The 16937-nt window shown below is 60.6% G+C and overlaps 2 protein-coding genes across 5 annotated transcripts in view; one reads left to right on the forward strand and one right to left on the reverse strand.

Annotated features, from left to right (window-relative positions):
* Positions 1-16937, forward strand: part of WDR24 (WD repeat domain 24) — a 249235-nt gene that overhangs the window by 22013 nt on the left and 210285 nt on the right. The gene's annotated exons all lie outside the window — the stretch shown is intronic.
* Positions 2342-16937, reverse strand: part of LOC137483441 (mitochondrial Rho GTPase 2) — a 46126-nt gene continuing 31530 nt past the window's right edge. Inside the window, exons 40-58 of one of the 4 annotated variants that reach the window (XM_068206486.1) lie at positions 16617-16701; positions 15002-15060; positions 14017-14098; positions 13887-13930; positions 12745-12798; positions 12331-12383; positions 11563-11671; positions 11062-11163; positions 10360-10458; positions 9844-9952; positions 9458-9578; positions 8360-8444; positions 7174-7319; positions 6993-7093; positions 6791-6921; positions 6299-6379; positions 5990-6112; positions 5627-5829; positions 2342-4108 (exon numbers count right to left, since the gene is read on the reverse strand). In XM_068206486.1, the coding sequence (XP_068062587.1) occupies positions 3991-4108; positions 5627-5829; positions 5990-6112; positions 6299-6379; positions 6791-6921; positions 6993-7093; positions 7174-7319; positions 8360-8444; positions 9458-9578; positions 9844-9952; positions 10360-10458; positions 11062-11163; positions 11563-11671; positions 12331-12383; positions 12745-12798; positions 13887-13930; positions 14017-14098; positions 15002-15060; positions 16617-16701 (1905 nt within the window). In that variant the 3' untranslated portion in view covers positions 2342-3990. Of the gene's footprint in view, positions 4109-5626; positions 5830-5989; positions 6113-6298; positions 6380-6790; positions 6922-6992; positions 7094-7173; positions 7320-8359; positions 8445-9457; positions 9579-9843; positions 9953-10359; positions 10459-11061; positions 11164-11562; positions 11672-12330; positions 12384-12744; positions 12799-13886; positions 13931-14016; positions 14099-15001; positions 15061-15327; positions 15427-15503; positions 15898-16616; positions 16702-16937 lie in introns of those variants that run through there. The other 3 variants (XM_068206484.1, XM_068206485.1, XM_068206483.1) reach the window with 3 other exon arrangements.

Consider the following 16937-nt stretch of genomic DNA (forward strand, 5'->3'; position numbering starts at 1 on the left):
CGGCAGCGCCGGGACGCGGCCCACGGCACGGGCAGAGAGCCGACACCCGGCGCTCGCAGCGTGGGATGGTGCCGGCATCCCGGTACGGCTGCGGACATCCCGGTACAGGTACCCACATCCCGGTACAGATACCCACATCCCGGTGTGGGAACCTACATCCCGGTACAGGTACCCACATCCCGGTACAGATACCCACATCCCGGTACAGGTACCTGCATCCCGGTATGGGAACCTACATCCCGGTACAGATACCCACATCCCGGCACAGATACCCACATCCCGCTACAGGTACCCGCATCCCAGTATGGGAACCTACATCCCGGTACAGGTACCCACATCCCAGTACAGGTACCCACATCCCGGTACAGGTACCTGCATCCCAGTATGGGAACCTACATCCCGGTACGGGTACCCACCTCCCAGTATGGGAACCTACATCCCGGTACAGGTACCCACATCCCAGTACAGGTACCCACATCCCGGTATGGGAACCTACATCCTGGTACGGGTACCCACATCCCGGTACAGGTATCCACATCCCGGTATGGGAACCTGCATCCCGGTACGGGTACCCACATCCCGGTATGGGAACCTACGTCCCGGTACGGGTACCCACATCCCGGTACAGGTACCCACATCCCGGTACAGATACCCACATGCCAGTACCAGTACCCACATACCGTACATCCTGGCACGGTACCTGCATCCCAGTGTGGTATCTACATCCCAGTACTGGCCCTCACATGCCAGTACTGGTACCCACATCCTGGCCCAGTTCCTGCCTCCCAGAACAGCTCTGTGCACCCTGCTCCCTGTGTCCCAGAGCTGATAGCACATCCTGGTATGGGACCTGGGTCCTGCTCTGAGCTCTGTGTCCCAGGACAGGGTCTGCATCTTGGAACGGGAACTTGTATTCCATTTCCAGTACTGCATCCCAGTACAGGTACATGTATTCCTGTACCCACATCCTGGCACATGGTTTTACAGCTGCACCCTGATAGAGGAATCCATATCCTGGTACAGTACCAGCATCCAGAATGGACATCAGCGTCCCAGAATGGACATCAGCATCCCAGAATGGCCACCAGCATGCCAGCACCAGGTACCTGCTGAATCTGGCACAGGTGACTGCAAATATCCCCTCCATCCTGACCCTGCACCCACGGACCAGCACAGCCCAGGTACATCCCCCATGGCACAGGGGCCACAGAGCCTCCACTGCTGTCCCCTGCCCCAGCACAGTGCTCGTGGGACAGCCTGGCACTGGGTCCCTGGAAGTGGCACTTCTATGGGACGTGCCCAGTGTCACCCAGGCCGGGCTCCCCTGGATCCCCAGGCAGGGCAGGGGTGTCCCCAGGACCCATCCCTGGTACCGTCCTCACTTCCCAGAGCCACGGCTCAGCCCCACTGAGGTGCCCAGGGAGCTCTGGGCTCCCCAGCCCTACCAGGCTCCTTCCCTGGGGACTGTGTGTGGCCACGGCTGGGGTCCCATGGCCCTGCCACACGTGTGCCCTGCCCCACAGCTGTGTCTGTCCCAGCACAGCGCCCGTGCCCCGCACACCAGTGCTATTAATACCCACCGGGGCACGTGGGCCCGCAGCTCCCGTGGGATCCAGCCTGGTTTGGAGTCACCAGGGAGCACCGCGTGTCCCATCCGCCTTGGGACCGCCTCCTCTGCTGGCATGGCAGCACGGCTGTGTCCCTCACCATCCCTGTCCCCTGGCTGGCCAGGTGGGAAGGGTCTCCTCTCCCACCCCACAGCCCAGAGGGATCCCCCCTCATGTGGGAGCAGTCCGACCCCATCCAGTGCCAGTGCAGAGGCTCTGGAAAACCCTGTTCTCCGGCTGCGCCCACATTCCCTGTGCCCAGCGCCCGTGGCTGAGGCTGCAGACAGAAATAGCTGAGGGAAACGCTGCCACGGGAAAACAGGAGCAGGGAGGGGAGGTGGCACAGCCCTGGGAGCTGCGGGTGCAGGGGGAAAGTGTCTGCAGGGAACTGGGGAGCCCCAAACCCCACACGGGGACGGGCACTGAGATCCACAGCGCCCAGGGCAGCCAAAGCCCCTGCTTCCCATGGATCCCGGGCAGAGAACCACGGGATCCATCACCTCCTTCCCTGTCTCTCCACCCTGGCTGGCACTTGTACGAGGATCTGTGTCCCCAAGCACCAAGGAGTCCTGGCCAGCCCCAAGCCTCGTCCTACCACACCAGGCCCTAAATCCCAGAAGTGCCCTCAAGCGGGGCAGCCCAGGCTCTCGGGGTGGCCCTGCAGCCCCCAGAGGTCCCGCGCAGCCCGGGCAGGGTCCGGCTCTCCAGGTGACACAGGACACAGCGTGCAAGCGCAAGGTGTGTAAAAATTTATTTTGCTGTAGAGAACAAACCTAAAACATTACAGCTCCAGCAGATGTGGAGCAGGGACACACCAGGCAGGGGCCTGGCTGGCAGAGCCACGCACGGTGGGCACAAGAAGGACACTGAACACGAGGGATGGGGCCCTGGCAGTGCCAGGGACCAGGGGCCAGCAGTGAGCGCGTGCCCGACTGGCAGAGCAGCTGCAGCACAGGCAGGGACACCCGGCTGGCCAGCGCTGGGGACAGCAGGATGGGGACACCACCCTGGGGCTGTCCCTGGGAGAGACACGGGTGCTGCCCTGTGATTTCTCCGTCCCCTTGCTGACTCCAGGTCAAGGTAAAACATTTAAATAGACAAAACACAAAAAAAAAGCAGCTCTGGGTGCTACCTAGGAGCTCGCCCACAGCTGCCCAGAAAGTGCAACCCTGAGCGTGCTGGGGAAGGCCAGGCTGGTGGCACAGCCAGGCTGGTGCCATGGCCAGGCTGGTGCCAGGGCTGATCCAGGCTCCCCTGGGAGGACAGAAGGCAGGGATGGGGGCTGGCCTTGCTCTTTGGGACTTGCAGACAGGGACACTGTGGGGCTTTGGCCCCAGTGGGTGCTGAGCTCAGTCCCAGCAGCTGAAACCAGCTCAGGTGTGGGTAGGGCACAGGAGACAGGACAGGAAGGAGCTTCCAGTGGTGCCAGGAGATGCAATGCCCAGAGCCTCACACTCTGGATAGAGCCCCACAGAGGGGACAGCAGGTCACAGGGCCCACCTAGGGCACAGTGTGGCACCAGGTCAGTGATGGCACTGCCAGGGAAAGACTGGGCACACTGTGGGCATCCAACGCCCTCCCAGTCCTTACCAGGGCTCCCAGAGCTCTGCAAATACTGGTGGCCATGAATACCGGTGGCCAGGGGTGGGGAGGGGACAGGCCAAACAGGAGGCAGGAAAGGAGGGCGGATGGACCCGGAGCCTGGCACGCTGCAGGACTCACAAGATTTTTGTGTAGAAACAACAGAAAGGAGCTCAGGACAAACCCTGGTTGTCACTGTCCCCCCTCAGCCCAGGACAGCTGTGTCCCAGCAGGAGGGGCCAGGCCTGACCCCACACACTGGGGCTGGGGGGGTCAGTGCCTGGCCCTCCCTCCTCGGCTGCCTTTGCCAGCGCTGGCTGAGGGAAACCGGGACAGGAGATGGAGCTGTGCCCCAGGGAGCTGCAGCTTGAGCTCATTTGACAGCTCAGCTGCTGCTGGAGCTCCCAGAGGCTCCGGGAGCGTTGTGCCCTCCAGAATTGAGGGCACCAGAACAGCCCTCAGCGGAGGGGATGTGCCCAGTCCAACAGACACTGAAACACTCATGTTTGAGCTTAAAAACAAGCGTTAAAAAAACTGAACAGAATAAAAGATGAGGGTGATCCTCCAGCTGCTGATGAGGCAGAGCTCTCCTGGCAGAGCTGCCTGCCCTGTGGCCACGGGGGCCAGGAGGCCGCAGGGTGAGGCTGCCCGGTGCCAGGCATGGATCCTGCTGGTGCTGAGAGGTCTGGCTTCACTGGTCCTGCAATCCAGGCTGGGGCAAAGGAGGATTTCCTACCGGGGCCAGCCTGAGGCGGAGCCCCTCTGGGGAGCTGGTGTGCAGGGACGGAGTGGGGAGCGGCTCTCATTTGTTCTTGGCCAGCAGGCGGTACAGGGTGAAGCCCACCAGCGCCGTCACCGCCGCCCCCAGCGCCACCCGCAGCCAGAAGGACGCGACTCCCAGCTCCACGGCGTTCAGGTGGCTGCAAGAAAACACAGGAGAGGCCGGTGAGTGTGGCTGTCCCGGTGCTCCCACCCTCACAGGGAGGCTGGGGGTGCCAGGGGGTGAGCCCAGCACAGGGGGGGGAACAGCCCAGTGAGAATGTGAGAGATTCCCTGTCCCTGCAAGCGGAGCTCTCGCCACCCGGCATCACCATCAAGCCAAGGCTGTGGGACAGATGTGGCTGTCCCCTCCCCTGCCCTGGAAACAGCTCTCCAACACCTAAATAATTATACAGATATCTGCCTTTCTAGGTCAAGCTGCCTTTCCAACTCCCAGTACATGGAGAGCCGGGATGCCACCAGGGGGACACTGGTGACAGGGAGCAAAGAGCAGCGAGGGACAGGGCCTGGTGCTGCCCCAGTGTACACATTCCCCTCCCAAACACGTGCTGTCCTGCACTAACGTGCTCCTCTCCTCTCTCTCCCTCCATCCATAATTCATTCCCCACTACATCGGGGGAGCACAGCCAATCCCCGGCCCTCCATTACGCTGTTATTTATTTATACCACATACCCTAAGATATATTAAGAATATTTAAATTTTAATACTGCAGAGGGGAGGGAAAAAAAAAAAAAGCGCGTCAGCTCTAAAAATAAAGTTGTTTATTGAAAAGAAGCTGGAGGGAAAACTACTCACTAGTAATCCCATCCTGCCTTCCAACGCTCCCACACGCTCTCCCCGCCAGGGCTCGGCCCCTGGAGCTGTGCTCTCCCTTCCCAGCCCTGGAGCAGAGTGATTCCACTCACAGGGATCCTCCTCCCTTCCCAGAGCCCCCCTCACCCCTGTGACCAGCCTGGTGCTGTCCTACCCCGTTCCCAGCCCCTCTGGGGTACAGTTTCTCCCAGAGAGAGGCTGTGTGACAGAGGTCTTGCTTCACTGACCTCTTTTTCAGTCTGATCCATCTCATCGGGAGAAAATAGCTGCCACCCCCCCCCTCTCCGTGAGCCTTGGCAAACTAAGCTGGCTACTCCTCTTCAGCATTTTTTATCTCAGGCTTCAAAAATAAACACTCCTGTGGCAGGATCTATCTACTAAATCTGCCAGAGACATACACACAGGCAGAAGAAAACCTCCCCCCTCTGCAATTAGAAGTGGCTTTTCTGTTTCAATTATTTGTATAAGCAGATCACAGAAGCCTGGAATGGTTTGATTGGACAGGAACCTTAAAGCTCATCTCATTCCACCCCCTGCCATGGGCAGGGACACCTTCCACTGTCCCAGGCGGCTCCAAGCCCCATCCAACCTGGCCTTGGGCACTGCCAGGGATCCAGGGGCCTCCCCATCCTCTCAGGGAACAATTCCTTCCCAATATCCCATCTAATCCTGTCCTCCTTCAGCTTAAGGCCATCCCCTCTTGTCCTGTCACTGCATGCCCTAGATGACACCAAAAGCTGCAGAGAAACCAAAGCAAAAGCAACATGGCAGAGGCAGGGCTGGGACACAGCCCCCTCCCCAGGCCGTGCTCCCACCAGAGCCCCCCCATGGGAAGGATACTAACGGGAAGGTGGCAGCAGTGGCTAGTTTAGTGTAGACAGCGGTGCTGGGTGGTCCCTGGCTGTGGCAGGAGAAGAGGAAGGGTGGAGGGAGGCAATGCTTGTAGCAGAACTCAGCTGGGAAGAGCACTGGCTGCTGGCTGGCTTCTGGCAGGTCTGTCTTGGAGGCCACGAAGACACAGGGGATCTGGCTGTCCACGTAGTGTTGCTGCAGAGAGAGAAACCCCAGTGAGGGGTTAAGGACCAACCCCTGGCAGAGGCGATGCTGCCACGAAGGCTGATGTCCCCCAGGCCCCTGGTGAAGTCAAACAGGACCCCTGTGGTTGCCCAGGACCACTGTGAAGTCCCCCAGGGTCCCTGCCAGCTACCTTATAGATGCTGGCACAGTAGCTGAAGGATTTGGGGTCGCTCAGGCTGTAGATGAAGCAGGCGACGTCGCAGGCCGCGTCCGACGGCTTCGAGAACGTGGCGTCAGCGCTGACCTCGTACAGCTGGAGCACAGGGGACAGGGGTGTGGCACTGCAGTGTCCCAGGGGCCAGCTGCTCCTCACACCAGCACATGGACCGTGCCAGCACAGCCACAGGCACAGCCCAGCCCCCTGTGCCCGGATACAGGGACACAGCCCAGCCCTGCTAAGAGCCAGGCACGGCACAATTCCCTGCTCTCCCAGACTTACTATGAGGTACTTCTCCTGGCCATTGACCTGCACTGTGTTGATGGCGTAGAGGGATGGCTGTCCTGGGCTCTCCCTCTGGGCCTGTCACAAGGAAAACACCGTCTCAGGCAGTGGAGACAGGAGCCGTGCTTGCTGAGGGACTGTTTCACGCTGCCCTGCGCCCCGCTGGCCCAACAGTCCCCGGAAGGGCAGCCAGGGCCTGCCATGGGGCTGTTCCTAACAGGCAGGGAAAGTCAGCACCACTGTGGTCAGACCAGGGAAAGGCATGGCCCCTCAGGACAAGCAGAGGGAGCAGACCCACTGCTTTAGCCACAATTAGGACACCAAAGCCACCAGCACGGAGAGGGTGTGAAGCATGGGCAGGGAGGGCATCACACAGGGGGTCTGGCCAGGGGCAGGGAGGTGCCACCATGGGACAGATCGCTCCAGGACCCCCAGCTGTGCCTCCTGCTCCACCCTGGGAGCGTGGCCAGGCAGGGAGCAGCCACTCACCGCCAGGCTCCTGCCGAGGAAGGCCTGCAGGAAGGCGGACTTGCCTGCACCCCGTGCTCCCAGCACCTTGCACAGGAAGACATTCCTCTGGGTCTGTCCTTTCTCCAGGTCAATCCTCTTCTCCCGAGTCACTGGCAGGAGAGAGGGTGGTGAGAGCCAGGAGGGACCCGAGTTGTGACAGAAGGGGAGGGCATGGCTGTACCTGTGAGGGCTTGGGTCTGGGAGTCCTGCTCCGAGAGGATGGGGTAGCCCAAGTAGCCCAGGCACTCCAGGCAGTGCCGTACGTCCAGGTAAGCCATGAGCCTGGAGAGACAGAGCACGCCAGGAGGGTCAGCAAGGGCTGAGTGATGTGACCAAGGGCCAGGGGGAGGGACTGAGCTTACGTCCACTGGCAGAGGAATCCATGCAGGGAAAGCAGGCCTTTATCAGTGGTGCATACCGTGTTGTAGAGCTCGGGGCCCCAGGGCACGCAGGGGAACACGCTGAAGAAGTCCTGCAGCTCTGTGTGCGACAGGGCTCCATCCTGGTCCTGCCAAAACACAGGGAGTCACCAGGGGAGGCAGGAGCCAGCCCGTGCCCAGAGGGGGCCCTGCCACAGCAGCCACCTCCCCGCTGTGCACCGTCACAGGGATCCTGTCAATGGCAGGAATCGATCGACCGCAGCGAGGCCGGAGCTGGGCGAGCTCAGAACCTGTGCCTCAGGGACTGCCAGCACTGCACAACAGCAAACATGCTGTGAGACTGCAGCTGCAACCAGGCAGGACTCGTCCACACCCACCCCACAGCTCTGAGCTGCTGTTCCTGGCATTCCTGGAGGCAGCTGTCCCACAGCAGCCTGCATCAGGCCAGCCTGGCCTTCCACAGGCCAACTCAGCACTCGGGCTGCTGTGCCTGAAGGGGAGCTGCTGGTACCTGGGCACCCAGGGATGTGCATCCATTCAGTTCTGCCATTCCCCATGGCTACAGAGCTGACCTGGACACACAGGGATGTGTGTCCACTCTCTGCTGCCATTCCCGAGCCACTCCCCGCTGTCACAGAGCTGCCATACCCCAGATGCACATCAACATCTGAATAGCCAGTCCGAGCAGGTGCATGCAGATCCAATACATCTCCTTCTCCCACACTCCAAGAGCCTGAGTTTGGCACAAATGTGTTGCTTTCTCTCCAGCCTGGCAGCCCTCCACCAGGCTGGCAGATGCTGGTGTTTGGTCCATGGCTGCTGGCCAGCAGCTGTGCCCGCTTCCCTGCCTGCCTCCCTGCCCAATTCCCTTCCTGCTGCAGCCAGGCACTACAAGGGCCATGCCAGCTTGATGCCAACTCAGACCCAGTCCCTCAAAATCCAAACTGCCCTTTGGCCAAGAGTAGTGACCACAACCCCACGTCCCTGACAGGCCATCAGACTACCTACAGCTTGCTGCGCCCACTTCCTGCTCCCAAAGCCTCCAAAGAGGGAATGCTGTGGCAGAGGAAAGCCCTTCCCTGGTGCTCTGTGGGCTCCCTGGCACAGAGGGGTGGTTAGGGGAGCAGAGCATTCCCCCCCACCCTGCAGCCCCTGCCCTGCTGCCCACCTTGTCGTGCTTCTCGAAGAGCCTCTGCAGGAACTGGTATCCCAAGTGGTTGAGCTCCGTGGAGCAGCCGGGGGGCACACGGAACCTGTTGGGAAAATCATGGAATTATTTAGGTTGAAAAAAACCCCTCTGATTTAGTCCAACTGTTTCAACACTGTCAAGGCCACCACTGACCCACATGCCCAAGTGCCACATCTACCTGGCTTTAAATCCCTCCAGTGATGGGGGGCATCCACCACTGCCCTGAGCAGCTGTGCCAGTGCCTAACTACCCTTTTCAGCAAAGAAATTCTTCCTACTACCCAACCTTTTATCTTTCATATCTTATTCTCCAGTTCAGACACCCAAATGAACCTCCTCAAGCCCTGAATGAAGGGCAGTGTGTGAGCACATCTCGCTCAGAGGACACAGCTCCCCACTCCCTCCCTGCTCAAGGTCAGCTGTTGCCTCCAGGCCTGGCTATTCGTTGACACAGCCCTTTTATTTTGGGGAGAATCCCCTGAGGATGCACAGTGGCCTTTCCTTGGCACATCCCAAGCAGCCCAGGAGATGCTGTGCCCTCGCTTTGCCTCACACCCAGGGCTTCAGCAGGGCACAGCAGTGCCCCGGGGTGCCATCCACCAGCGTGTCCCTGTCACCTCCCTGCAGCCTGCTCTCTGGGAAGAGGAGGAGGCAGCTCCCAAGCCAAACCCTTCCATTCCTGCCAGCAGCTCATCTCCAGAGTGGCAGAGAGCAGAGAAGAGACAGCAGCCGCACAATCAGCCAGGCTGACAAGCTCACTGCTCCCGACAGAGCCGTTCTGCCTCGCTCAGCCAGGGACACAGCAGCCTCCAAGAACCCTTTGCTGATGTCAAGGCAAGTCTGGATTTCATTCTCCACCTTCCTGTCTGCCTAAATCGGCAGCCCCTGACCCCACTGTATTTGTCCCTGACCTCACGTGTCAGCTCCTGCCCCAGGGGAAGGCAAGGACTGCAAACCTGACCCTGACCTAAGGGCCCACAGCAGCTCCTGGGGTGCAGGAAGGCTGCAGCCAAGGTGCTGGGGATGTTGAGCCATGCACCACGGGAATGTGACCCCCTGCCCAGCCCTGGACACGCACTGTGGGTACAGGTAGTCATCTGTCAGCTCCAGCTCGTCGTCGTAGCCGAAGCGGCGCAGGATGGTCCAGGTGGTCTCGTGCCGGCCCCTCTGGATGAAGAGGGTGTTGAGGAAGAGGAAGCCTGCAGGAGAGATCAGGGGGCTCAGCCACAGTGGAGTCAGTTCAGGCTCAGGGGTCCACTCCTCAGCCACGCTCTCCCTGGGAAAACAGACTGCTGAGACAGAGAGATCTAGTAGCCACAGCAGGCTTGTTTTAACAAGAGGGACTAATTAGGGTTGGAATGAGAGCCAGGAGGCTCAGGCCAAGGACAGGGCCCCCTGGGATGTGCTGAAGGAGGTGGGTCCCCCCATCCCCTGGGAAGGAGCAGGGAGCCCTCGGGCTGTTACCGTTCAAGGTGAGGCCGTTGTCCTGCACCCCATCTGTCGTGTTCTTCCACACAACCATCTTCACATCCTCCAGGGCCTGGGGAGCCAGGGGGTTTCCAAAACAAGACTTCTAGCTCCCAAGAGAACGAAGGCAATTGTCAGCAAAGCACCCAGAGAGCACAATCCTGTCTCACCAGGTTCCCTCTCCCCTGGCAAGGAATGGGGTTTCAGGGAGGGAAAATCCACCCAGCTCATGGATTTCTGCCTCAGGCCTTGACCCAACCCCTGCTCTTCAACATCCCAGTAATTTAGGACCCTCAGCATCTCCAGAGCCTCCTGGCCTTCCCATAGCAGAGCAAACTCAGCCCAAGTTTAGGAATATGGAACCCCTCATGCTCAGAGATGCACCCTGCAGTGCTTCAGCTGTGCCACAGAAACACCAAAGTGGAACGGGACAGCTGTGCCAGGAGGGGCAGCTTCCCTGCTGGAAAAGGAATCCCAGGCACTGGGAACTCCCCAGCTCTGCAGCCACCCTACCTGGAAGTAGTTGAGCTCATCATCACTGAGGATCTGGTTGTTGTCCTGGTCCGAGAGGTTGAAGATCCGGGTCAGTGCTCGAGCACAGGCGGGTTTGAGCTGCAAGGACCAACCGCGGTGACAATGACAGGGCACCAGCCACAGCCTGGCCCTTCCTCCTGCAGCCCCACACACAGAGGGCTCCCTTCCTACACTTCTAGGCCAGTACCACAGCCTCCTTGGAGGTGGGAATCATGGACTCATTAAGGTTGGAAAACTGCTCCAAGATCTGAGTCCAGCTGTTCCCCCAGCACTGCCAAGGCCACCACTAGCCCATGTCCCCAAGTGCCACATCCACAGAGCTTTTAAATCCTTCCAGGAATGCTGACTCCACTCCACTCCACCTGTGCCAGTGCCTGACCACCCTTACTATGAAGAAATTTTTCCTAATATCCAATCTAAAATCAGAGAGGACAATCCATGTGGAATTTTTCTGCCAGACCCTTGCCCTCCACAACCAAGACACAGCCTGGAGCATGAGGGTTTCTGCCCCAACACACCCAAGTCCTTGCAGGTGTCTTGTCTGCCCAGCTGGCTGTGCTGAGCACAGGAGATGGGCACTGTTCCCTTGGCCTGTCTGTGCCAGCCCAAACCCTCCACTTGCATTGCAAAACCTCTAGCCCAGAGTAGTGTGACGGGAAGGAGACTCCTCCAGGAGCCCACCTGCTTCTCCTCCGGGTCGTAGAGCGGGGCAGTGGGGTGCAGCACAGCTTTCTGGGCGTAGTAGAAGAGCTCAGAGATGTTCTTGAGGTTCTTGGCAGAGCACTGGGGATTCAGAAGAAGAGACAGTCCTGATGAAAAGGGCAGGAGGAGGATGATACAATCTCCCCCAGCCAGACTAGCTGTGCCTCAAAGCCCAGAGCAACATTTGTCCACCATGAGGAAAAATCCAAAGGGGCAATCTCCTGGGTTTTGCTCTGGCTTTGCTGTGCCCATTCCACAGCCGCAGAACCAACAGGACCTGTGTGGAGCTCCAACTAGAGAGCCACAGAGGGCAGACACTGAAAGCTGCCCAAAGGACAGGCTCTCAACCCCTGGACAGGGGGACTTGTGTAGAGCAACATCATCAGGGCAGCTCTCCAGGAGCACAGAGGCTCCCTGACTCCCACCAAACCAGCATTCCAACCCCTGAGGGAGGCTCTGCACACCCCCCAGCTCCCTCACCTCCACGCAGGTCTCAATCTCCGAGAACTGGTTCATGATGGGCAGGATGACCTCCATGGAGCTGCCCACCTGCAGGTCAGACTTGTTTCCCACTAAAATAATGGGGATTCTAGGAAAGACACAGAGCACAAGTGAGGCCACCCCTCCCTTGGTCCCAGCCACTGGTGCTCCCATGGGCAGGTTAGGGAGGCCCCAGCTCTCCTCTGCAAGGTCCAGAGCAGCTTTTCTGCCTCCCACAGCCAGGAGCATCCATCTGGAGAAACAGACTGCCTGATCCTGCTTATGCTTTCACCCAGCAACAATATGCTCAGGAGCCTTTAATCCAGCACAACAGCCTTCTGCCCAAGAGATCCACACACAGACTAAAGCTTCTGTGATCCCAGATCCCCCTGGCAGCCTCCTCTCCCTGCCTGGATGAGAAGAGATCAAGGGGGGGAGAAGGATTCCTCCTCAGTGACCCCCTGCCTCAACTGGATTTCTAGTGGAGGAAAGTGCCCGTGAGCTTCTGCTCTAAGTGGTCTGGCCACAAACCACAGTCCTGGAATGGTTTTGGTTGGGAGGGACCTTAAAGTTCATGTCATCCCACCCCCTGCCATGGGCAGGGACACCTCCATTAGACCATGGTTCAAGCCCCATTCAACCTGGCCTGGATCAAAACACAAAGCTGGTTTGCTCTCAGTACCCTCAGAAGGAAGTGAAGATGGTGGGCACCCCACAGCCCCCAGAATCCCCCAATTCTGCATCCACAGATCACACCCCACACGGTACCTGGATCCCTTTTCAAGTCCCCCGTTCACCATGGGGATCCACTTTGTGCGAATCTGGAAGGTGAGCAGAGGGAAAGGGCTGTCAGCACAGCCTGGGGAGGGAGAGGCAGCTCCCAGGCAGGCAGGAACAGGGCCCTGCAGCCATCTGCTCCCTGGCATTCCTTCACACCATCAGGCAGAGCAGCCCCAGGGATGCTGGATGCCAGCACCAGGATGCAACAAGCCTGTTGTCCTGCTGTGAGGGAGCAACCTTGGGCAGGGCTCAGCTTCTGCTTGCAGGAGTCTCTGACCCAGAATCCCACAGAGCCAGGGGCCATCAGTATGTGCCCACACCACAGGGCAGCACGGAAACCCCAGCACTGGGAACCTCCTCTGGCCCTACTGTTGGAGCGGGACCGTGGTGGGGACGCGTTACCTTGTCAATGGTGGCCTCCTTGGTGACATCGTACACCATGCAGACCACGTTGGCCTGCAAGAGAAGCAGGAGAGGGTGGTGAAGGGGTCCCTGCCACACTCGTGGCAGCAGGGAATGCCAGGGCAGCGGGGAGTGCTGCCTGAGCTGCCAGGGAAGCGCAGCGGCCGAGCGCACGTGAGCGTGGACACGTACACAGCCCCCCACGCCCTCAGCACGAGCCCACGAGCTGCTGGGAGCAGCTCCTCTGCCCCGGGAGCTGCTGCTCCCATGCCTGCTGGCCCAGATCCCCCTCCCACACCACCCGTGTCCCAGCCCTCCTCCCCTCCTGACCCCCTGCAGACAGGGCCAGCACCAAGGCTTTATCGGAAGCAGACAGGAGGGATCACTGGTCCTTTCAGCAGAGAGTTTAATGCTAATCCGAGGACACACAAGGGTTTAGGCAGGATTTCCTGGAGCCATTTAAAGCTTCTGTGTACTCCTGCTGTCTGGGTGGAGGGAGCAGGACCCCTATGCCCACCTCCTCGGCCGTTAGCCACCAGGGTTGGGAGATTAAATAGCTTTGCTCACGTGAGAGAGATGGTTTTATTATCCATAATTAGAAGGGCCTCATGTCTACAGAGTGAAAGTTAATCCCAGGGCAAAGAGCAGCTGGGTCCAACCCAGCCAGACAAATTAATTATTCCTCCATGGCTGCTCTGAGGGCTCCCTCATCCCTCCCTGCCCAGTGCTCGCCAGGGGCTCCAGCTCCCAAATTAACTCCTCTGTGCCACTGCTTCATCAGGCAGCCAAAGGGATCTAATGCAGGGAGCAGGGGTCTTGCCCAAACCCAGTAACTGCTTCTCCCTCTTCTGAGTCCATAGGGAATATCTCGAGGCCGAGAGCACAATGTCTGCTCCTGCCTCCTCCTCCCGGGGCATGCCGCTCGCCTTCTGGAGGCTCCCTGGAGGGCTTGGACAAGCCACACACAACAGCTTACAAGACAGAGCAGGATTAAACAAGCCTCTAAACAAACCAGGAGCATTAATCCGTGGATAACCAACTGCCTGTGCCTCTCTGGGTGGCTAACAGGGAGGGGAGGGGAGCAGCCATGTGTCCCCTGGGGACTACAGCCTCCTGTCCCCATCCTGGCCAGCCCTGCTCACCTTGGCGATCTCCTCCTGCAGCTCCTCCTCCGTCTGCTCCGACTCTGGAAGGGGAATGAAGCCATCACCACCTGCCCAGGCAGGGCCACCCCCTCCCAGTCCCCTCCAGGCAGGCAGGACAGGGCCCTACCTGAGTAGTCCACTATGTGCGTGGGGACCTTCTCAGGGGTGACATCGGCCGGGATCGTGATCTCCTCTGCCCGGGGGGGCACCTGCAAAGGCAGCACACCCCATCCAGCCAAGCAGGACAGGTGACAAGGGACTTGAGAGCCTGGGCCCCTGCCAGGGCAGGATGAGCTGCCGATCACGGATCGCTCTTGGCCCACCGGGCTGCAGCAGCCCCCTGCACTCCAGCTCTTGTACAGGCAGTGTCCTCGAGGTGGAACTTCCACCTGCCTCCCTCACGCGAAGCTCCTGAAGCTGGTGGAGATAAGCCCTGGGCTCCTCTGGGAGCGGCGCTGAGTTGATTGTGTGGGCTGGGCTGGGAACAGGGAAGGGGTGCAGGGCTGGTCCCCCCAAAGCCCTGAGCTGATGCTGCCCAGCACAACACCATGGAAGGCACTCATGGGCAGCAGGAGAAACCACGAGAGGCTCAGGGAAAATGTGCCCGGACAGATTGATCCCATTTCCCTACCCAACCTGTGCTGGGACAGCGAGGTGTCGAGGGGCACAGCTGGCTGGATGCTGCTGCTCACAGCCGGCCTGGCTCGGAGCACCAAACCCATCTCCAGAGGGTGCAGCGGGCAGGCGACGAGGCTGGCCCCTTCCAAAGGCTCTGTGGTGGTGCCAGCTCTGCTGTGCTGGTGACAGAGACCCCCGGCAGCAGCAAGTGGGGCCCTGGGAGGCACCAACACCCTCCTCGGGGCAGAGAGAGCTGCGAGTCAGGATCAGCCCCCAGGTCGGAATCAGAGCACAAGCCGAGGAGAACACCACCTCAGCTGGAGCTCCGTGTGGTCCTCCCTGACCTCACCTGAACCAGCCCCGTGGCTGTCACAGCCCCGGGAGCTGCGAGCACCTCCCAGACACCCCAAGCTCCAGCGGGGACACTGGGACAGAGCTGTCCCAGCCAGCGAGGGGGCCCGGGCTGGGGCTGTGCGCGCCCCCTCCCCACTCACCTCTTCAGGAAACTCCTCTCCCACCAGAGCCATGATCAGGGACGTCTTCCCCACCTGGGCTAGGAAATAAAGGGAGGACGTTGACATTGGCCCCGGCACGGCAGAGCTTGAGGGGAACAGCGGCAGGTGGGAGCCACGATCGGAGCCGTGACACCACGGATCGGCTGCTGACAATGACGGGCCCGGTCTCTGCCCTGGTCCTGCCAGTGACGGGGGGTCCACCTGGGCCTCCCGCCCCTCCCCCGCAGGAGAGCCCTCTCCCCAGGGATCCCCGTGCCCCCGTCCCCCGTGCCGTGCTGGAGGAGCCTGCCCGCCGCGCCCCTCACCCTCCCCGAGCAGGAGGATCCGCACGTCCCGCTTCATGGCGGCGCCGCCGCCTGCCCGGCCCCCCCCCCTTCCGGCCGCACCACCGAGCGGCGGCGCAGAGCGGCGCAGAGCGGCGCAGAGCGGCGCGGGCGGCGCGGCGCCCCCTAGCGGGGCCAGCACAGCGAGACCTCCCGCGTTGGTCTTTCGATGGTTTATTATTAACGAAAACAAAACGTTCAACGGCAACAAACGGCGCACGGGGCCGTGAAACACATTCCAGGGCCGGGCGGGGCCGCAGGCGGGCCAGCCGCCGCCACCGCCGGCCCCTGCAGCGGTTGGGGCGGCGGTTTGGGCCTGGCTGCGGCCGGAGCCGGGGCCTGTCCCGGGGCGGGCCCCGCTGGAGAAGCGTCGCTGGTCCAGGCCCAGCCCGGCTCAGGAGCCCGTGAGCTCCCACACGAGCACGGCGCTGTGGGAGGCCGTGAGGAGGCAGCGGCCGGAGGGCGCGAAGCGGCAGAGGTGCACGGTGTCGTCGTGGCCGGTGTAGTCCTGCGGGTCCCCGGCGGGGCAGGGCTGCAGCCGCAGCAGCCGGTCTGGAGAGAGGAGAGGAGCGGCGCAGGGCTGGGCCAGGAGGCTCCGACTGGCCTCGATCACACTCCAGACCCGCTCCCTGGGGCTTGGCCCTGCCTCGACCACCCTTCCCTGTCACTCACACACTTCGTCCATCTCGAGTCCCTGCCAGAAGCACCATCTGTGGTCACCTCCCACCCCATTTCCGTATCTTGTTCTAGCCAGAAGAACCATTCCCCTTCAGCCTCAGACCCTCTCCCTGTCCTTTCCCAGCCAGAAGCCCTGTTTCCAGGCACCCCCAGCCCCTCTCCACGTCTTTTCCCTGCCAGAAGTACCGTTCCCAGTCACTCCCCAGGCTCTCCCCGCTGCTGAGCTGGAAGTTGAGTTGCTGAGCTGAGTGACACAGGACAAATGGACCCAAACTGCCCCAGGAGCAAGGTGCCCTTGCCAGGAGTAAGGTTCTGCCCATCCCCATGATGTGGGAAGGTCCTTGCTGCCTCACAGGCTGCAGAAATGGAGACAGCCCAGAACCCCGGGAAGTCATTCCAGTGCCAAACCCTGCCTGTGGACAAGCAGGATTGACCCCATGCATCTCTTTTGTGACCCAGGAGTCTCCTGGAGGTTTCTCCTTGCCCTGGACCATAGTTCCCAGTCTGAGGACAGGTCTCTTGTTTGGAGGAATAAGGACACTTGTTTCCCCTCTGGCAGAAGAAGGAGGGGCCCAGGCACCCCCAGCACTCACCACCGAAGCCAAGGGCCATGAAAGGTGCAGCTGGGGACAGGCTGAGGGACGTGGCAAAGGCTGCCAGGGACATCTTCCTCAGCACCTGCAGCCCAGCAAGAGAAACACGGGCAGCTCAAAGGGGGAAGGCAGCGCCCACCACGGTGCAGCCACAGCCCTAAGGAGGGTGATGGGGAGGCTGAGGGTTCACTGGCTCCTAAAGCTGCCCCAGGCATCCCGGAGACAATGGAGAGAGTGTCAGTGCTCTGGAAGCAGAGCCTTCCCCTCCCTGGGATCAGGGACTGCCTGCCTGCCTGGAGGCAGCCTGAGGCATGGGCAGGG

This window comes from Anomalospiza imberbis, chromosome 16 (genome assembly GCF_031753505.1).
Source record: "Anomalospiza imberbis isolate Cuckoo-Finch-1a 21T00152 chromosome 16, ASM3175350v1, whole genome shotgun sequence".
Taxonomy (NCBI): domain Eukaryota; kingdom Metazoa; phylum Chordata; class Aves; order Passeriformes; family Viduidae; genus Anomalospiza; species Anomalospiza imberbis.